Below are 22,960 nucleotides of genomic sequence, written 5' to 3'. Positions count from 1 at the left end.
GATATAGCATATACCCTGTTGTCAAGATGATATTACCTACACCCTCTTGTGATGGTGATATAACATATACCCTGTTGTCAAGATGATATTACATATACCATGTTGTAATGGTGATATAGCATATACCCTGTTGTCAAGATGATATTACCTACACCCTCTTGTGATGGTGATATAACATATACCCTGTCGTCAAGATGATATTACATATACCATGTTGTAATGGTGATATAGCATATACCCTGTTGTCAAGATGATATTACCTACACCCTCTTGTGATGGTGATATAACATATACCCTGTTGTCAAGATGATATTACATATACCATGTTGTAATGGTGATATAGCATATACCCTGTTGTCAAGATGATATTACCTACACCCTCTTGTGATGGTGATATGACATACACCCTGTTGTCAAAGTGATATTACTTATACCCCATTGTAATGGTGATGTACCTACCACATACCCTGCTGTCAAGATGATATTACATATACAGTCGTCATGGTGATATTACCTACAGTAAAGGAATGGAACAGAATATAAATATGTAGATATGTCCCTGTCACAAGAGGCGGCTTACAGGATCTGATATTAGTTGCGTAGTTAGATGCTGAAGGACTGGTTTGTATTCTAAAGACTTCATAATATACGAAAATACAGCTGGCATGATTTTAGTACGTCACCAAACAGCAAATTATGTAGTTCTAATGGTGGAGAGGTTTTTTATAATAAATACGGTACTGGGCATGTGAGAAATTTAATTCCAAATCAATAGTGACATACATGAATGACCTCACCTATAAACACACCATTTCAAAGGGAAACTTAAGGAAGCTATTATCGAGTACGGGCACAAGTAAATGATTAATTTAGGACAGGATGGAGGATGCCGTCTTAAATCAGAACTGGAGAAGATGAGCTCTACTAAACGGAATTCACCGGGAAGAGGATCTAATGCACCTTGTATTTAGTGCTCTGTAAGTGATTACTTTATATGCCGTCCTTTAAAAAAAAATGTTTCCTGTAATAATTGAGTATCTTACGAGTGGGTTAGTGGTGGAATGAATTTCTATTGATTTGGTTGCACAATAACTTCAAAAACCATGTTGACAATTTCACGTATGACATTAAGGCTTGGATCAGGGAACACTGAAATAAACATGTATGGAACTGTGTTTACCTCCCTGACTGTGAGTGTGATATTGTACAATGTACATTGTTTTTAATGCTTACATTTGTGAGCGACATTATGCACACTATTGATTGTGTATTTGTCACCCCGCTCAAATAGCGTTAAACCATCTGCATGTACTAAAGTCAGAAATTAGTTTGCCCTCTTGGGAACATTATTTTGTTGCAATGCAAATACGAGGGGCATTTTAAATAAAACTTGCCCAATTTCTCCCTTGTGTCTTTGTTGAGCTGATGTGTAGTGCAGGCAGAGAGTGTGAAGTGTAAATATAAGCTGCTGCAGAGTGTTGGTTTTAGATATTAACTGTTTACACGGCCATAGCTTAGACAATATTTGATGTCTGTGGGTTGCGATTTGCCGACTGCGACATTGTTCGACAAAACCTGAATGCAGGGGGCGCTTAGTAAACACAGGGTTCGCCTCTGTACACATGGGGATGTTTGTTCACAAGGGGACAAAAGATTACTCTCGTTTCACTGCGAAATGAGTTTACTTCTATAGATTGGAGTAACATGTTTGCACTGTGTAAATATTCCATTTGGGTTTCAAATTCCCTGGATTTACCCATAGGATCTGTATAAACAGAAAGACAAGGGTATCCTTCTCAAAAAGCAAATGCCTTTATTTAAGGATAAACTTTTGTAGATTATTTACTTAATGTCTACGGTAAGTTTCATACAAGAACATGACAACCTGTCTCTGTAATCCTGTAAAACCTTCAGGTTTAGGTGAGTCAATGATACCTTTTATTATTCATTAAAAAAATAAACATGGAAATTGAAATAGTTGTGTATGAATACATAACCACTCCAAAAGTAGTTCAGTTTGTTCAAATTACATCCATTAACACTCATAACTCTTATCAGTGCTGAACATCATGGCTATTAGCATGCCTTCATTAATTGCACGTAATCTAACCCTGTGAGGAGCTTTGCTTTTCTGTGTGGCTTCTCACAGGGAAGTGAGAATACCATTGCTTTGAAAGTCCATTCTTCATCTATCATTCGCTAATTGGCTGGCTTTTTGTCTCTTGTTCTTCCGCCTGCACCACACGTTTACCCGCAAAGATTAGAAATTCTCGGAGGTGTGCTTTGCCGATAAGCTTGTCCTTTCTTTCTCCGATTTCTTTGTCTGAGTAGAGATTGAAAATGAATCGGCAAGATTGATTCTCTTTAGATGGAGACTGAAGTCCAAGTAATGCCAACGCCAAGCTCAGGATCAATGAAATCCTAGTGTAAATAAAACCGCTATGATGCATTTATACAGGGGGGAGGAACACTGAGGAATTACAATATTTCAAGGCATCGTTGTTTGTACAATGAACGACTATATTTACTTTAAGGTCCTACTGTTTGTGTAGACCCAGGGAGAGCTCGGGGTAGTATGGCCAGCAGCTATTTCTCTTAACCCATCAATTAGATGGATCAGTAACTAGGGGAATATTTGTTTGCCTTTGATTGGGAGATTTGTGATTAAATATAGGGAAAAATGTACAGATGATCTAAATCCTAGGGATATTGAATTATCTGTAGGATGATATGTGATAGGAAATTGTGACAAGTGCTGTTATCATAAGTGACAAATGCAAGGGTCACAGCTTGGTAGATTGTGCTTGTTGGTTAATAAAGGTCATGACTTGCCCGACAAACTTTTTGGTGATGTACCATATATCATATCGATACAATATTATGATAACTACTTCATTTCATTTAGTATATAAACTTGTCTTATAATTAAAAAAAGTCATTTTTCATATTCTTAAGTATTGAAATCATTCTTTGATAGCAACAGAACCACTTATTGTAAATTGTAAATATTAGTTTAATCTTTATATGTAAAACAAATCATAATTTGAATATTCATGAGTTATCTTCAGACAGTTACTTATTCATCTTTTGTTTCAAACACTCATTCCCCAAGTGACTGATTAATACATATCTATTCTGATGACAGAGAACTCTGGATTTAGTGCAAGTGACCAGGAAGCTTCACGATTCTCATCATAATAGCGTTCATCTATAATTATTCCATTATCTGATGATGTTTCCTGTGTGTGATGCAAAATGTCGCCGACATTTCCATATATTTAAGGTGCATCAAAGCAAGCCATTTCTAATTATGCAGCAGACTAGTGTATAAGTTAAGTTTTTCAGTACAGTTAATAAATGTCCATACTTTTCATGATATGACCTATTATGGTAATAGAGTACAAACAGAATTTTACATGAAGTGATCTGTCTCTTTCACAAATCCTACATGGCAACACTGGTTGGAACTATAATGCTCTATTCTGAAGATGTTGTTTCAATGCAGTAATTCAGTTCTACTATTTTGTTACGAGAAAATATATCTGGTAGCCCCATTTTCTAAGGTGCCACAATTCTTTGTATGTACCATGGCCCAGTAATGATGAGTTTTAATCTGGCTGTCTAAATGAACCTTGGTTTGTTAGAACCATGTCTGGCTTGTGGGTTTCAGAAAGGTGACAATGTTCTTCTGGACTGTCCTTCCATATCAAACACATATACAGACCGATGAGATATTCTGTACTCGTTTGCTGCAGAATCATTCATTTACTCACTTCATAACTAGTGACCAACAGCAGGAGTAGATCGATGCTCATGCTGTTGATCACTTGATAGGTCCAGACTCAGTTATTTACAGACCTGGAATATTGCTGAGTGCAGCATTAAACAACAAACCAAGTATGACTTATAACATATAATTTCTTCCAATGTTTTTTCTGTTGTTTGACCAGACAACAAATGTTTTATTCTAATATGTATGTATGAGCATTTGGTTTTTAGCAATACTGTTGCCACAGATGTGACAATTTCTAGAAACCACTGAGAAAATATTCATTGAACAGTTCACATTATAAAGTGCCCAGTTCTCTGTGCTTGAGTCCTTATTACAGCCTTGAGCAGCAGCTTCACATTTAGAAGATATGGCACCACCAAGCTTCCATACATATTAATGGCAGGTTTGTCTTTCCATAACTGCTATTCAGGCACTCATTTATCCCCTAGTAGCCATATTAACTGACATTGTGGAGATCTGGAGACTAGCAAGGTAGCTATGTGTCAGTGAAATATCCCAGCACCTTCGATGACCCCAGAGAGCAAACACACCTGGAGTGTTGACACTCTACTTCAGACACTTCGGAGTTCTGAAAATTTACAATGTCTTTCTTAATTTCTGTTACCATGCTTTAACAAGGGGTCGATATATCCAATCAAGCTCCTTCAGATTTAATATGGTCCAATGAAAACTCCCCTTGCAATGATGTACTGTTTGACATTTCTGTGTTGCGCTATTACATGTTGCTGGAAAGTTCAAGTGGTTTTGTCCCCAGCTGAGGGGATTCTATCAGGTTGTTTGGTGATTGTGTACTTCTAGGAGTTAGATGTTGTTTTTAGATAGAGAAGAAAGGGATTGTACTATCAGGATTATGGTTTATCATAGGCCACTAAAGAGGGAAGGTGTCAATATAGGGTCATTGATTTCCATTAGGCTAGTCCATAACAGGACATGTAAAATGGTTGTCTTCATTTAACATACTTTGATCAGAAACTTGCTTCATACATGTTTCAACACACTTGTAGATATTTAGCTTAAGTGTTCACTTTCGTGTTTAAACCGGTGCTTGGTGTAAGGTCAGGTGACATGGTTTTCTAGTTTAATGTTTTCTCTCAGTGAATTTGAGTGGGGGCTAAAGCTCTTGAAAACAAATTGAAGCAAAAGTACAATGTCCAAAAGAAGCAAATCATCACCACCACCATCATCATCACTGCTAACATCCTCTTCAAATTGTCATTTCTGAATTGAAGGCTTGGTCCTTATTCATTATTGAGACATACCATATTTAGTTGCCATGTTTTGGTTATGTCGAACCTTGAATAAATCAAAGAATTAATGTAGGTCGCTTTTTGTCTTCTTGTATACAGACATAAATATGTCTGTTGATCAACTAGTGCATGATCGTGGCAGATACTCCTACCAAGATGTCAGAATTTTCATATATTTGTACTACAAGAAGGAACTAAGAGTTGCTTATAACAAATCAATCATGTGGCACTTTGTCTTTTAACAATCTCTCTGAAGCTCACTTTTTGAGCACCCTAGATACTGAATGTATTAACTGTGATAATCAGCAGTGTCAGTGGAGTTCTGGTCGATAACATGGATAATATCACATGTTTATTAATGAGGCAGTGTATTGTTATGAATGTCATAAATCTGGCATTCAATAAACACACAGGTTTAATAACTGTGGAATAAGGTATCATAACTGGCACCTGTTGCAGGTTATATTGAATATATTACTTATTTACATCACCACCATCATCATCATCATCATAGGTATTCTGAGATGACAAGGATGATAATCACAATGTAGTGCACTAAATGGGTGCTGTGCAACAAGGTATGGAAATGAGGGAGCTCTAGTTTGGATTTGATTTAGCTTATTTCTGTCATGGTCCAGTGGTTGAAGTGTTGGCTTGTCATGCCATAGTTTTGGGTTTGATTTCACTCATGGCGTACCATTCTCAGTTATGACTTAAAGTGTTACTCACACACTCTAGATTCCCTGATGGTGTGGATCTGTACTCACTGGAGTTGATGATTAGATATAATTATTCTTAGATGGGAATATAACTTACTATGATACGCAACAGAATTAGACATATTCAGAAATGGGCACAGTCAGAGTTTAAGGAAACAACAAATATCTCAGTGAGTGAGTGAGTATGTTTTCTGCGCTGCACTATTCCAGCAAGATCAGATCGGTGCTCACTGTAAATGAGCTTTATCCATTGTATCCATGTGGTAAAGTGAACCCAGTTCTTTGGCATGATGAGTGAACACTGTAACCTCTAGGCTACAGAATTACCCCAGTTATCTTAGTTCTAATTCACAATACTACAACCTCACTACAGTGGGCTACAGACTTGGGGGAACACCAATTGAGGCAATGGCTAAAACATATTTTCAGAATGAACCATCATACAAATCTATCTCCTCAGTGGGTAAAGATGTTGCAGAAAATTGACAGCTGGGAACAGGCAACTACTTAAAGAAATCTTTAAAAAGAATTTGCTCAATTCCCATGATCCGACGACAAAAACACAATTTTCAGTGCAACTCTCTCGCTGCATGTGAAGTAAGTAAACCATGGTGTGATAAGTTGTGCTTTTGCAGCATCTGTATCAAATGAGGTTGTCCTTGACCTCCTCCTTGACCTTGACCTTGTAGCTGGCATCATCCTGTTTCCAGTAGCGACATACAATTGTTCCCATTCCTTTCCATTGCCATGTTAAACTACTTGTCACTAATAAACATTGGTATCTGGCTGTTCCTTTGATGATACCAGTGTCAGTTATTTTATTGGGAATATATTTCATTTTACATGGGAAAGCCTTAAATGCAAGAGCCATCAGCAGGAAATGCTGTGCAGTTATGGAAGTTACTGAAAATATGGAAACTGTAATTAATTTGATATTGCTTTTTCAAAGTGTTACATTAACATCTTCTATATGGCACAACACATCTGCTATGTGTGGAAATATTTATAACTGATGTCTGTGTGGGTATTCAAATTAGATTTTCTGTATAGAATCTAGAAAAAAAGGTATATCCATTAGAAGATAAGACAACTTCCTGTGGCTGAGTTGAAAAAAAACATTGAAATCAACATCGTCTAACTTCTTTTCTCTAGCAATCCTTGCACGCAAAAAGGGAAATTGAGTCTTTGAAATAGTGGGGAAAACATATTCAGTTTCTTTGCTCAATACAACATTTTGAAAAAACAGGAGTAGAATAATTTCTGTCAAAAGATTTGTTAAAAGGCACTGTGTAGTGTTCTCACTGACAGCAGACATGGCGACGTTGAGGTGTCGCTGCTTGTTCTGCAGTCTCCTTAAACCTGGAATAGGGATATAACCGGTACTTTTTTCAGCCGAACATTGTCTCCAAAACAACCAAGAATAGATCTAATTGAAATGTTACATGGCACAGGAAATTAAAAATCCTTTTTTTTCACAGCGTTCATCCTCGTCTCCACATGATCGCAATCGGTACCACAACCGTAGTCGTTCGCCTGAAGTTAACAATCGGACAGCAAAAAGGAAAAGATCAGATAACAAAAATGGGGTATGATTGTCAATGCATGCTTCAAGGCTTGAGGACAAATTGAATTGTTTAAACAAGTGATATTTTAGAAGAAGAAATAGCAAGCTGCATTGTGTCAATTTCACATTAGACTAGCTCTGTAATTAATTCTAATGAAAAAACCCCAAGGAGTGAGATGCTTTACTTACAGTGATGAAGCACAACTGTTCCCTGTTCAGCTTCCTGAGCTTGTTAATGTTAACTGTCAAGAGCAGTTTTGATCTATATGGATCTAATAGTGAGTTTTATTGAAATTGATACTGAATATGACTTTGTGGATATTTTTTACTGGGTGAAAAAATGCCATTTTCTTATTTTATATCTGCAGGAAAATGACGGAGAGGGAAGTGATGCGGAATTGGTCGTTGATGTCGGTGATGTAAGAACACATTTTACCAGATCAATATTTGGATAAATCTCTTTAAATGTGATTGTTGTGTTTATGGAAAGATCATTAAATGCATCTAAAAAATATTTGTTTTCCAAACTTACAAATTTCATTTTTCTGCTTTTGATTTATGATTTCAATCATCTGAGGTTTCAATATTTTCATATTTTTTATGAACATTTTATGTAAATAAGATTTAATAGCCTGAAAGTTGCACAATGCCAATAAATGGCAAGACAAAGATTAGTATTACATTTTGATGTATATATATGTGATAGGACAACACATCTCCGATGAATGGCGATTTGTCTCCTGGGGAGAAGGCCAACAAAGACCTCCTCAACAACAACAACAACAACAACAATAAGAAGGTTGACGACAGAAGTAGTCCTCGTAGTGACACATCTTCCCATGGAAGTGGAACTTCTACCAAACAAAAAGAGGTGAGAAGAAGTTATTAAATGGAGTGAATGAGTGAGTGAGATTTTACACCATGATTAGCAATATTCCTGGGTCATCAGAAATGGGCTCCACACTTTGTACCCCAACATGGGCACATTAAACATGGGTCTTTGGCGTGGCCAATACTTAACCCACTAGGCTACTCTATCGACCTGTGAAAAGGGAGAAACATGGTGGCTACAATTAGTGAGTGGGTGAGTGAGTTTAGTTTTATGCCGCACTCAGCAATATTCCAGCTATATGACGGTTGTCTGCAAATAATCGAGTCTGGACCAGACAATCCAGTGATCAACAACATGAGCATCGATCTGCGCATTGGGGAACCAATGACATGTGTCAACCAAGTCAGTGAGTCTGAGCACCTGATCCCGTTAATCGCCTCTTACGACAAGCATAGTCGCCTTTTATGGAAAGCATGGGTAGCTGAAGGCCTATTCTACCCCAGGACCTTCACGGGTTGGCTACAATTAGGAAAGTCATGGTAACTGTGTTCTTAACATGCCATTGCCTTTACATGATTTTTGGTGTCCCTTAATAGTAGCTGACATAGTTGAATTGTTGTTTTTAGTGAGAAAGGTATGATGCTTAGTGGATTACCTTGAAGTATCATGCTTTTTTTATTATTCATTGACGTCTACATGTCAATCAAACAGATCAGTTTGTAGTGTTCTTAATATTGTGATTGGTTTGATAACACATAGAATAAGCTGCCATATTTTCAGAAACTTTGCTTATATAATAAGTGTTTGAAAATGAACATATTTTCCAGAATGACAAGGCTGCTACGCCCGTCTCCAAATCTGCTACACCCACAAGTTCAGGAAGTGCTACCCCCGGACCATCAGGCCCTTCTGTTGCCGGGAAACCAGGTGCCAAAGTCCATCCTCTTGGTATGGGGAGTTTTGAGGATAGCTAGCACCTCAGAACTAGATAGGGTAGATGTACATCTTAGTGATTAGTACTATAGCGCTATTTGTGTGTCAGAACTAAATAGGGTAGATGTAAAGCCTATTGACTAGTAATATAGGGATAATGGTGTCTCAGGACTAGATAGGGTAGATGTACATCTTAGTGGTTAGTGCTAAAGTGCTGTTTGTGTCTCAGGACTAGATAGGGTAGATGTACATCTTACTGATTAGTACTATAGAGCTATTTGTGTGTCAGGACTAAATAGGGTAGATGTAAAGCCTATTGACTAGTAATATAGGGATAATGGTGTCTCAGGACTAGATAGGGTAGATGTACATCTTAGTGATTAGTACTATGGCGCTATTTGTGTCTCAGAACTAGATAGGGTAGATGTACATCTTAGTGATTAGTACAATAGCGCTATTTGTGTGTCAGGACTAAATAGGGTAGATGTAAAGCCTATTGACTAGTAATATAGGGATAATGGTGTCTCAGGACTAGATAGGGTAGATGTACATCTTAGTGATCAGTACTATGGCGCTATTTGTGTCTCAGAACTAGATAGGGTAGATGTACATCTTAGTGATTAGTACTATAGTGCTATTTGTGTGTCAGGACTAAATAGGGTAGATGTAAAGCTTTTGTGACTTGTACTCTGGCACTATTTGTATCTAAGGACTAGACAGGGTAGATGTAAAGCCTAGTGACTAGTAATCTAGTGCTGTTTGTGCCTCATAACTAGATAGGGTAGATGTTCAGCCTAGTGAATAGTTGCGCTGTTCCAATTAATTGAAATAATCGAAGATTGGCCACAAACAACCAAGCAATTGATCTCATTTTCTCATAATCGTAACACAAACGACTTGGGAACTATTGTTATAGTTTTCGAAACACCTGACTATGGAACAACATATCTTCAAAAGTGTCAGGGCCTGAAAACATGTCACTATCTGAAAAGTTATGATTGAATATATCTTGAAAACTCCAGGAAGTGCATGTTCATGATATGCTAGTTGTCACTTTAAAGGATGAAATTGCATCATGTTATATACATCTGCAATATTGATCTGGATAGAAAATCTGAAAAATTACGCTAACCAACTATTATCAACTGTGAGATTTCCACCAATTCACAACACTAGCGACAAGTAATGTAGGACCAGTTGTGTCTCAGAACTAGATAGGGTGGATGTAAAGCCTAGTGTCTAGTAACATAGGACCAGCTGTGTTTCAGAACTAGATAATGAACAAGATAACATAGATGCAAAGAATAGTGACTAGCAATCTAGGGCTAGTTGTGTCTCAGAACTAGATAGGGAATGAGATAGGATAGATGTAAAGCCTAGCTACTAGTAATCTAGGGCTAGTAGTGTCTCCGAACTAGATAGGGAACGAGATAGGATAGATGTAAAGCCTAGCTACTAGTAATCTAGGACTAGTAGTGTCTCCGAACTAGATAGGGAACGAGATAGGATAGATGTAAAGCCTAGCTACTTGTAATCTAGGGCTAGTAGTGTCTCCGAACTAGATAGGGAACGAGATAGGATAGATGTAAAGCCTAGCTACTAGTAATCTAGGGCTAGTAGTGTCTCCGAACTAGATAGGGAACGAGATAGGATAGATGTAAAGCCTAGCTACTTGTAATCTAGGGCTAGTAGTGTCTCAGAACTAGATAGGGAATGAGATAGGATAGATTTAAAGCCTAGTGACTAGTAATATACGGCCTGTTGATGTAGACTTTGAGTAATTGTACTAGACTGGAGTATGAGGTATGCGAAGTTGGACTGTATCCTCATAAGTGCCAATAACTACTGTAGTGCCGCGGCACCTAAGTGTAACAGTGTAGAAAATCTGACTTAACAAATGTGACATTTACTGCTTTAGTGAAACCTACAAGAGAAATCATAGTTGTGAGTTATTGTTTAGGAGATGTATTTCTCAACACTTTTAAGGAACAATTATGTAGACACTGATAGTATTAACCAGAGGATCAATGGTCATATGCTGAAAATATAGTTATTTAAAACTTTGTTAAAAATTACTCCATATTTATTTTTTTCTTCATTCATTTTTTCATTTCAAGTTTGAAACCAACATGTATCTGTTTCTCTTGCAGAGAGGTATCCTTTTCTACCACATGGAGAGCTGAGCCCAAACAATTTCAACGGTGTTCTCCATAACAGTATATCTCCAGGGCCCTTCTCCCGGCCATTGGTTAGTGTATATCTGAACACATTCTCTTAGACCCAAGAGATTTCTATTGGATGCTTCCTTTACACTAACCACATGGACTCTGCATGAACTCAGTCAGGGAAACCGTTTGTCTTTCATTTATGCATACATGTGCCTATTTGGTGCAGAGTGAGTGCTGCTTTTTGCAATACTCAGCAATGTCACGGTGGGTTACAACAAGGCTACCCCACTGCCTTTTTTGGAGCAGAAACATACTCTGATAGGGGCTCATAAACATTACTGGCAAACAAGGATAAGCTGAGCACCGACCTGACAATTGTCCTGTATCGGTTCAGGACGCTTGCCATTATGATCAAAGGTGCCATTATGATTAAAGGTGCCATTATGATTAAGCGTTTTCTACCAGTGAATTTTCTTTTTTCGCAAAAGCTCTTGAAAACAAATTCAGTCAAAAGTACAATGTCCAAAATAAGCAATCATCATCATCATTGCCAACATCGCGATCAAGTAGCCATTTTGTTGCATGCTTTAATGATACCCAGTGCCCTGTCCAGATGTACGAAATACTGTTTTATATTTAAATAAGGGCCGTTGACTCCTTTATGTCAATACTCCATCAAAATTAAATAGACATAGTGAACTATGCATTAAGTAATGTAAGCATATATGTGGCCTCACCTGTGTGTTTAGTGTCTGACAGAGGGTTTAATACTGTTCCGTCAAACATTTGAGTGACATTTAGAAGTTAGTGTGATGAACCTCTTGGTCATCATCACCATCATCACCATCACTGTTGATATGTGCAGTCTGTGAAGCCCATTTCAAGTGTTCTCTTCTGCGATATTGTAGCAATATGGCTAAAAGCAGCGTAAAACGATAATGACTCCCTTATCAGTATTGATGTTGTTTTTGTGGTTAGATGTCGATCAGTGCCTTTGTTCCAAATGCTATTTTTATACCTTAATGGAAAATACTGAAGGTTTACGTATCAAGTGTTTTATATAACCAGGATTCACATGGTGTATGTTCCTACTGATGTAGCCAAGACATTTGATTAGGTATTCCCTGTCTTCTGGTGTTGGTTGTATAGATGTAATGTATAATACTGAAGAATGCCATGTGTTATACTGAAGAATGTCATGTGTTAAACTGAAGAATGCCATGTGTTATACTGAACAATGTCATGTGTTAAACTGAAGAATGCCATGTGTTATACTGAACAGTTTCATGTGTTATACTGAAGAATTCATTGTTTGCTGCAGGTAGGACTTGAAAGCTCTTCAGCCCATATGCGAGGAGCGCTCGGCAGCATTCCAGGGGGGAAACCGTAAGTTACTTTAAAAAGGTTTATATAATTACACTATGTGATTTAACAGTGTTACACATGATACACAATGACTGAACTCTAAGTATTTCTGTGTACTGAAAGACATTTTCCGTAACCACAGTGTACTGAAAGACATTTGCTGTAACCATATTTTACTGAAAGATTTTCACTGTAACCATATTTTACTGAGAGAACCCCACTCTAATCCCAATGTACTGAAAGACCCTCCCTGTAACCGCAATGTACTACAACACCCTAACTGTGACCACTGTGTGCCATAAGACTCTCATAGAAACATAAATATACAGCAAGACCCTTACCATCAAAGAACCCATATTCTTTGACTGTTATTATTCATTGTCACTACAAACAGCTTTGGAAACAAATACCATGCAAGTTGATTCTTATAAACCATTTTGTATGCAGCCAATTTAATTATATCTGTCTGCTTTCAGAGCATATTCCTTTCACGTGAGCGCAGACGGTCAGATGCAGCCGGTACCCTTTCCTCCCGATGCTCTGATTGGTCCAGGAATTCCACGTCATGCTCGGCAAATCAACACATTGAATCATGGGGAGGTTGTTTGTGCAGTTACCGTTAGCAACCCAACCAGACACGTGTATACAGGAGGCAAGGTAAGGAATGGTAGATGTGTCGTATTTAGTGTCCGGTGAATAGTTTTATTTTACGTGTATATCCCTCAGCTTATACCATCCTGATGTAATTGTAATCAGACTCTTTATTACTGATATAAATGAATTATCATCTAAACCTTGTAACCAAACTCTTGTTTGGAATTTTTAAACCTTGTAACCAAGGTCCAAGGCTTTGGACCTCAAGACCTTGTAATCAGAGTTCTGTAAACTGTAGACATTGAAACCAGTGTTTTGTTAGGAACTGGGGTGGTGGGGTAGCCTAATGGTTCCAGTGTGTGCTAATCACGCTGGAGACTTGGGTTTAATTCCCAACATGGGTGCAATGTGTGAAGCCCATTTCTGGTGTCCACCAACGTGGTATTGCTGGAATAGTGCTAAAAGCGGCATAAAACTATACTCGCTCACTCACTTGTTTGAAACCCTGAGACCTTGTAATCAGAGTCTTGTTTGGAACCTCTCGACCTTGTTATAGGTGTCCATTTTCCATGTCAGTTATGTCAAACACAACCAAAACACCTATACCACTACATATAAATGTTGTTACACCTACATGTTATGAACCCAATATGGCCAATGTGCAATTATCATGATTTCCTTTTCATGAATTAGATCAATTCCAGGTCACACTGAAACAGAAATTAAATTTACACTTAGAGTAGCCTATGTATGAGTCTAAGGTGATATTTTTGAAAGTTGTCTTTTTACTTCATATATTTCCTGAAAAAATATTTCTTGAAAACAATATCTAGAAACAAAGAAACTATTGGTTTAAACAGATTGTTTTGGTCAGATATCTTATACTTGTCCATAAAACCAAAGAAATGTAAAACATCTGGCCTTGGGTCAATAACTGAGGAAGTGAGGCAGTCATGTGGGTATAATGCAAGCAGTTACTGTTAGATGATGTTGGTAATGATTGTCAAGGAACTATGTTTATGGCTATATCAGGATTGTCTGGCTGTTCTTTCAGGGCTGTGTGAAGGTCTGGGACATCAGTCAACCAGGCAACAAGTCTCCTGTCTCCCAGCTCGACTGTTTGGTGAGCTACACAAAACACTCCTCGATAAATAATGATTTGTGTCAAAGATCAAACCATATCGAATGTTTGGCGAGTTCCACAAAATGCTCTTTGATAAATAATGATACATTTCTGAGATCGAGACATATAAAATGTTTGGGACCTTTCATATTTTATCAATATCATGCCTTTTCTTCCAGCAAAGAGATAACTACATTAGGTCTATCAAGTTATTGCAAGATGGCCGCACACTGATAGTGGGAGGCGAGGCCAGCACGTTGTCAATATGGGACTTGGCAGCAGTGAGTAGAGTCATGGTTCTTAAAGCATGGAACATGTGTATGCTATTATTTCCTGTTGAAAACAGATGGCATTAAGGAAAGGTTTATATAATGGCAGAATATTAGATATGTGTGTAGATTGAGAGGGAAGAAAGGGTATTCCTTCAGCTTTGAGATATGTTTTCCACTACACACATGGAACTAGAGTATTTTTTCTTGTATGATAAACAGATCTAGAAAGCAAATGTTACTAGTCAGGATATGTTTACAGAGGCATCAAGCATACATCATGTTTCTCAAACAGTAGCAAGGAGGATATTATTTGGTGTAACACTTTTGTGCACGAAACAGGAAGAACATGTAAACTCGCTTGTTGAATGAGCTCTGAGGCTAAATATAACTTCCCTTTCATACATGTAAATATACAGCTGAGACAAAAATATTATCCGTCTTTTGTTTGTTCCATGAGACGTACTTGAAACCACCTCCTTTCATCTGGCACTTTGTGACTGTTCTGTCTAAGTACTTGATGCAGTTTGCACTGATCATGGGCAAGAACAAGTTTATATTGTAAATACTGCTTGTTGATTGTAAAGATGTTTGGTTGGTCAGTTTTTATGAAACAGATTATGATATTCTGTGGCTCTAATTTACAGTCAACGCCAAGAATTAAGGCCGAACTGACGTCAAGTGCCCCTGCATGTTACGCCCTTGCCATCAGTCCAGATAGCAAGGTCTGCTTCAGCTGTTGCAGTGATGGCAACATTGCAGTCTGGGATCTCCACAACCAGACACTGGTTAGGTAAGTCACAGACAAACACATCCATAACCAGAGTCACATCCATAACCAGATACTGGTTAGGTAAGTCACAAACAAACACATCAGTAACCAGAGACTAGTTAAGCAAGTCGCAAACAAACACATCCATAACCAGACACTGTTTAGGTAAGTCAGACACAAACACGTCCATAACCAGACACTTGTTAGGTAAGTCACAAACAAACACAACCATAACCAGACATTGGCTAGGTGAGTCACCAACAAACACAGCCATCACCAGACACTGATTGTGAAAGTTACAAATACAGTCATGACCAGATATTGGTTAGGTAAGTCACAAACAAACACACCTTTAAGCAGAAACTGGTTAGTTGGAAGGGAACAAACCTGAAACAAAATACTGTGAAGGCCAATCTGTAGATAACTCACCTGTAAGTGGATGATACTCGGTGGATCAGAAACAAACACATCTATGACCAGTCGCAAGTCAGGGTTGCAAGTGTGAAAAAAACAAGCCACCATTCAGATGCTTTTATAATGACTCAGAAATGTAGATCTCTACAATTATATGTCCATAATTTTTTACAGTAAACATGATCAACTATACTCTGTAAGGTTTGTGAAAAATGACAGAGATTGTTTGCTTTGAATTCAAAGAAAAACAACAGATATAGATTTACCTTGAAACTTTTCTGGAGATATATTTAATGCTAAATTGTGTTTTTTGGTACTAACCCACCAGATTATCATATCTTGTAGGAAATTGAGTGAACGAAATCAAAAATAGGTAACTATATTAAAGATGTAAGGAACATTTTTCATTTGAAAAATACTTTGGTTAAACATTTTCAAGAAATGTTGTATTCACTTTTCATGGTATTAGAAAAATGTATCTGTAATGGTAACTGTATTTCAGGCAATTCCAAGGTCACACAGATGGCGCTAGTTGTATTGACATCTCCACAGATGGGACAAAACTCTGGACAGGAGGTCTGGACAACACAGTGAGATCTTGGGACCTGAGGGAGGTAGGTGCTGATTTATGTATTCCTGATCTTGTCATTAATTATATGCCATAAAGGTATTTCCATTGTGTGAAAGACAAGATGTGACATTAGGTGTTTCATTTACAAGCTCAAAATCCAGAATCTAATTTAGGAGGAACTAAGCATGGACGCAGTTCCATAGTTTACAGGAAGTCTAGGTGCTAAGAATACACATTGTGTTGTTGCTATAAATATCCTAGTACATCAAATGATTGTGAGAAACACCTGGGACCTAATCTCAAGGCCATTGCTGAACATTGTAAACAAGGTCCACCAATACACCTGTGTCAGATGGGAGAGGATATGTCGAGTAATTTCAGTCAAATGGGTTAGTGGTCTGGCCCAGACAGAAATCTGTCGAACACATCTTGAATTTGAGGCCATATTAGTGGGACATTACCATGATGATAATGGATGGTAACATGTCTAATCTATGTGTCCCCAGGGTCGTCAGTTGCAGCAGCATGACTTCACATCACAGATCTTCTCCCTGGGGTACTGTCCTACAGGAGACTGGCTGGCTGTCGGGTAGGTATTGTGGATGAATTGTTAAGGACAGATTTGGGCTGATAAGATTTGGTTTGTTGGCATGTATTTCTGGAAGATGTTTGAATTGTCTGGAATTGTTGTTCAGAATTCATCAATATTTCATGTTTTCTAAACCTCCCTATCCTGTAAACACCCTCTTCTACAGAACAGAGACCCAGCCAATCTACACGTCACTTTGAACCTATTCCTTCAACACCTCCCTGTCAATGCCCAACATCTCAGAGATGCTTTCTACTCCTAACACCCATCCTGCACCCATCCTGCACCCATCCTGCACCCATCCTGCACCATATGAAGGCCCAGTCCTTCTTTCAGCCCTTCGCTGAGACCTTTCAACACCTCACTGAGACCCATTAACACCTTTTTGACACTGAATCCTCCTTTCAGCATGCTATAGAGACCCACTCTTTCTTTGAACACCCTAAGGAGAACCCATCCTTCTTTCAATACCCAGTGGAGACCCAATCCTTCGTTCAACACCCCATGGTGAACCCATCTTTCTTTCAATACCCTGTGGAAACCAAATCCTTCTTTCAGTACCCTATGGTGTCCCCATCCTTCTTTCAACACCCTGTGGAGACCCAATCATTGCTTCAACACCCTATGGAGACCCAATCCTTCTTTGAACACCTTCCTGACACACTGATGTGACCCTATCCATGGTACACTAACCATACATCAACCTCTGACCCCCAAAGCATGTATCAGCATCAAACTCTGATACCAAATTCAAACCATATATATCCTCTTCTTCAACTAGTTCCTGCCCTAAGACAAAATCTCTGAACCAGCACCCAGTGAATCTATGTGACAATTAGAGAGTTTAAACAGTCATAGAACTAAATTCCTTTAAGGAAAGTGACCCAGGTCTTAACGAAAATGTCACTTCCAACACATCCGCCCACAAAACTGACAGTCCCTAAACCTCCAGACTGAATCCCTGAAATCTTAGCCCTCCCAGCACTTACTGTTGCTAACCCAAGCTGACATTTGTGGTTCTAAGACCTCTTATCTTCCCTAGTTTGTGATTTGTACTGAATTTCCTTATTGATTTTATTAAATCCCATTACCTTGCCAGCATGGAGAGCAGCAATGTGGAGGTGCTCCATCAGTCGAAGCCAGACAAGTACCAGCTTCATCTGCACGAGAGCTGTGTCCTCTCCCTCAAGTTTGCTTACTGTGGCAAGTGGTTCGTTAGCACGGGTAAAGACAATCTCCTCAATGCATGGAGAACGCCATACGGAGCAAGTATTTTCCAGGTATGTTTCATATTGCAATGATTTGTAAATTAATAATAACTTAATATTATAAACAGTTACCAAAATAAAACACCCAACCAATAATTGGTGTGTCACAGTTATTAGACACATTTAGCGTGTACTGGAAGAATGGTTGTAATTTTCACGACATTAATTATCTAAACAATATAAGCAGTATGCAGCAAGCCATTTTAATGGAACCATTAGGTGTCTTAAAAATTGAATATGTTTTTGGATGATGTGAATAATTTTGTATGTGTAAAATATTCAATATATGTGTTCCTATAGTAGATATAAATCTTATGAGGCTAAATAAAAAAAGTTAAATGTTACTCAGGCATCGGCATGTCACTTTCATTTGTGCGTGTAACAATTTTGTATTTCCACATAAAAAAATAGTAATTTTGAGTTGGCCGCATCCTGATCATCTGTTTGTCCACTACATGAATGAGTGTCTCTAAGAACGCATGTGACTGAATCTACAACTCTGACTCATGCTTAACTTCCCAAACTGTATTTCTGAGAGAGAAAAAAAAGAAAAATGTGTTTTCATTTCTTATGTTTAAGACAGTGTTTGGTTTTATAAGCCTTTTTTTACAGGTTTCATAGTGTGTGTTAAGACAGGGTTTGATTTCCTGCATTTAGGCCTGGGTTTGATTTCATTCATTTAAGGCTTGGTTTGTTTCCTGTATTATAGACAAGGTACCATTTCATGTGTTTAGGACAGTGTTTCACTTCATGAAAAAAACCTGGTTTTCATCAAGGTATTTAAGACTGGGTTTGATTTCATGAATTTAAGACCCTGTTTCAATGGTAGATATAACATACATTGCTCTCTTATTTCAGTCCAAGGAGTCTTCCTCTGTGTTGAGTTGTGACATATCAGCTGATGACAAGTACATCGTTACTGGCTCCGGTGACAAGAAAGCCACGCTATATGAAGTCATATTCTGATTGGATCAGATTAAACCAACATGTGAGGACTACATGCCCATTAAATGTGAGGCTAACACATCTACCTGTTGCAGCATCTGGCCTAGCTTCAAGAAGCATCTCGACAAGGAGGAGCAGTTGTACGATCATGTGATTGTGGATACAGTATTTAAGTGCTACATACAGAGAAGTGGAGACCATGGCGTTCATGTCGGGAACATGACAGCTGGATTGGATATAGACATGCTCAGAGACAGCATGTTTCCAGCAGTGTAATGTGTGTATGAGAGGTTTTTATGTATATAACTGACAACTAATGTTTTTCTTGAAGGTTTGATGCAGTTTTTCAAGACTTATTTCCCATTTTATGGAAGTGTAAAACAACTGGTCAAGCCAGTCCATGAAAATATTCAAGACATGTTCAATACAATCCATGAAACGTTCAAGGTATGTATAAGGCAAGTCATGGGAATGTACAAGGCATGTATAAGGCAAATCATGGGAATGTACAAGGCATGTATAAGGCAAGTTGTGTACAATGTATGGACAAGCTCAGCCACTGAAAAAATGCAAGGCATGTGTTGTGCTTGGGTACAAGCCATATCATGAAAATGTTCAAGGGCTTGAACAAGCCACGTCATGAAAATGTACATGTACAAGTCTCTCTTCAAATAATAATGGAAATATACAAGGTCATGAAAACATCATTCATGATGAACAAGGCTGTCACAGGAAAATACACAAGGTGTGTGCATGGAAATATATGAGGTTACAAGCAAGCTATGACATAGAAATGTACAAGGGGATGTACAACATGACTGCATGAGCCATGCATGAGGGATATTCAATGAGGAATCCAACATGCTGAGGAGTCAGACATTGCTGTATGTCAGAATACATTGACATATGCACATGTTGTTTTAGTACACCTATTACTGTGTGTCCCACTTACATAAATATTGTCATCTATTTCAGTCTGTTGACATTCTACATCTCTGTATATAGTGACATGTACAAGTGATTGATTCAGCCTGTCAGCATTTCACGTCAGTGTCTCATCATAGTAATTGTATATATATATATGTATATGTAGGTGTGGGTGTGTGTGATTGTGTTGAACACAGGAATCTACAGTCATGCATCATGTTTTAAAAGTGTGTCAGATATGTGTCATGTGTTCAGTGGACAAAGTTTTTGTTTACTTTGATCTTCATGTCGGACATATGATGACATTGATGTGTTTTCCTTAGACTATTTCTCGGTACTGTACGTGATTGTCTGTAATCAACATCTGTGGAGGTATCTTCAATGTGGGAAGTGTCAGGATTGAACACCACATGTTGCAGGAGCATGTGATTTTGCAGAACACCTTCTTGACTTGGAACGAGGGCATCTACGTTACATATATTTTTCAAATGCATGAACTGGAAAATCCTTCAATTTTTTTAAGAATCTACTGGCATCGTGACTTTGGCTTTTATACATAGAGTGTTAACTAATGCTGACTCCAGCATTGGTGTATTGACCTCATGGTGTATACATAAACCATCATCATCCAGACAAGCTTGAAGCATATGGAGTCATACGGACAGATAGATCAACATGCTTCAGTCAAATGGACTTGTTAAATGGACCTGTAGATTGACATGTTTCATGCATATGGACTTCTCAAATGGACCTAGAGATTGACATGTTTGACATATCAAATTGTCTAACAGACCTTTATGTGAACATGTTACAGCTCTATTGGACCATGCTGTTCTCACTTTCAGACATCTATAATACCACCTTTCATGGACAGGTTTGTGGTCCATATATGGACATCAAGCACCTATTAAATATGGAAATATGCATCAGGAAGATGGAAAATATTTTTGTGGACATTTGAATCTCTCAACAAACTTCAGCCATAAGACCAAGTTGTCATTATCAGAATATGAAGACGTCCTGAGTTTGGATGTATAGGAAGTGCCATGTTTGGACTGATACATATTGTCGTTCTTCAAGTGTTTCATGGAACTTACCATTTTGTATATAGTTTTCAGCTATATGCCATGCTAATCAATTATCAGTTGCATTACAGTGATCTCATAGATTTGACCAATCTTATTCATGCTCAGGGCATGCTTCATTTTGTTGACATATCTGCTTGAGAACTGCCAGTAATGTGAAAATATGAATTGATCATGGAATACCTGAGCAGGGTTTTTATGTCTAGGTAGTTACAGTGCCACATGGAAAGACATGGTTGTTAGAGATTTACATTCAGATTGGTATTTAACCTGTAGATAAATCTGAAGAAACAATTTATCTGAGAATTGTATGAGTTTAAAGAATAATATATTGTTAATCCTTGAAGATTATCAGCAAAACAGAATGATGTTGACAGTGCTACTGTTGAATTCTTTAGCCTGTTTCAGGATATATGCAAAACTGATTTTTCTCGACTGATGTTTATGTAAGGCAAGAAAAATAATGATGAAAGCTTGATATAAAAAGGTATCTAAGAATCTAAGAATTATGTAGCTATCATTTTTAAACATTGCTCATAAACTGTTATTGTTCAGGCTAATACCATGTTTTTGATGTTACAAAATAATTGCCAGATGATTTCCTTTGAAGTATTGTCAATTTCAAAGAAGCATTTTGAAAACAGTTGATGATCTTTTAAGCAACTATTTCTAGCATGTAATCAACAAAGATCTTGATATCAACATGATAATGTACAACTGTTTCCATGGCAACACAAATGTAATATATATAAGTTGAGACAGTGACGGTGTTTATGATTGATGTAACTTGCATATTTTAAAAGATTCTGAAATGTAAAGAAAAATGTATAAATCACAGATATTGAATTGTTTGTATTTATTTCTGTGGCCGTTTGTACAAGGACTTCTGCAGTGCCAGAAATGTTGTGAAATGTTGGAATATTAATTTCTGTGGTTGTCAGTGTTTTTGTTAAGCCAAATATAAATTTAGTGTATTAAACTGTGTTATACGAATGAGAGTGGAAGCATTGTTCTGTGTTGTGATTGGGATGAATGAATATTTCATACATGTCATTTTCTTATCAAGTTTTAACAGACACTGAATACAGATTCTGTAATATCTGTATGTCAGAATGAATATTTGATGGAATATATTTGATGTTACTTGAGTAGTACATTAGTCTGAAATGTTTACGATTTATATCAACAGGAGGAAGGTAACTTCTTGGACTATGTTTGCAACTATTTGTTTCAAATTACCTGACGTTTTGAAAATGGGATCGGTTGTCAATAACAAGGGGTAACACATTTGCAGAAATGCACCTACACATTAATAACAGATTGAATAAAAATTACATTTTCAAATTAAAATTGAAGTTTGAGTCATCTAAATTTAAAATTTGTATCCAAAGGGAACAGACAATGTTTTAGTGAAAAACAACAAAAAAAATAAACCACAAGATTGACAAAGAAAACAGTGCAGGTGTACAAAATGGGATCCTGCCAATGTCATTGTAATGACACACTAAATCTGATAGCTTAGAGTAGTTTGTCAGTCATCAAAATGAACATGTAGATTTATTGCTGCGGGTATGGTAATTCCAATAGGTGTTGTAACTTCAATGAGTGTCGGTGCTCTTCTGTTCATTTACAACCATCTTTCCTACTAAAAAAATATTTTAACAGTGTTCAGCAATAATTTGACCATCACTGCTTTCCGTTTGGCTTCCGAATAACCTTACAGATCCAACGAACCATTATCTTTAAACCAAATTTGATATTAATATTTCACAGCCTGTTGTA

The 22,960-nt window shown here is 37.6% G+C and overlaps 1 protein-coding gene across 3 annotated transcripts in view; it reads left to right on the top strand.

Moving 5' to 3' along the window:
* LOC137277607 (transducin-like enhancer protein 1) overlaps window positions 1–22,174 on the top strand; it is a 71,143-nt gene extending 48,969 nt beyond the window's left edge. For 2 of the 3 annotated variants that reach the window (XM_067809415.1, XM_067809417.1), the window contains 14 exons: window positions 7,238–7,345; window positions 7,692–7,742; window positions 8,030–8,194; window positions 8,983–9,103; window positions 11,239–11,336; window positions 12,578–12,642; window positions 13,098–13,278; window positions 14,270–14,338; window positions 14,518–14,619; window positions 15,255–15,400; window positions 16,296–16,407; window positions 16,871–16,953; window positions 18,053–18,233; window positions 19,080–22,174. In XM_067809415.1, coding sequence (XP_067665516.1) covers window positions 7,238–7,345; window positions 7,692–7,742; window positions 8,030–8,194; window positions 8,983–9,103; window positions 11,239–11,336; window positions 12,578–12,642; window positions 13,098–13,278; window positions 14,270–14,338; window positions 14,518–14,619; window positions 15,255–15,400; window positions 16,296–16,407; window positions 16,871–16,953; window positions 18,053–18,233; window positions 19,080–19,187 — 1,590 coding nt within the window. In that variant the 3' untranslated portion in view covers window positions 19,188–22,174. The remainder of the gene's footprint in view (window positions 1–7,237; window positions 7,346–7,691; window positions 7,743–8,029; window positions 8,195–8,982; window positions 9,104–11,238; window positions 11,337–12,577; window positions 12,643–13,097; window positions 13,279–14,269; window positions 14,339–14,517; window positions 14,620–15,254; window positions 15,401–16,295; window positions 16,408–16,870; window positions 16,954–18,052; window positions 18,234–19,079) is intronic. The other variant, XM_067809416.1, reaches the window with a different exon arrangement.
* The last annotated feature ends 786 nt before the right edge of the window (window positions 22,175–22,960 follow it).

This window comes from Haliotis asinina, chromosome 3 (assembly GCF_037392515.1).
Source record: "Haliotis asinina isolate JCU_RB_2024 chromosome 3, JCU_Hal_asi_v2, whole genome shotgun sequence".
Taxonomy (NCBI): Eukaryota; Metazoa; Mollusca; class Gastropoda; order Lepetellida; family Haliotidae; genus Haliotis; species Haliotis asinina.
Note: the sequence above shows the minus strand (reverse complement) of the source record. Positions and strands in the feature narration are given on the sequence as shown.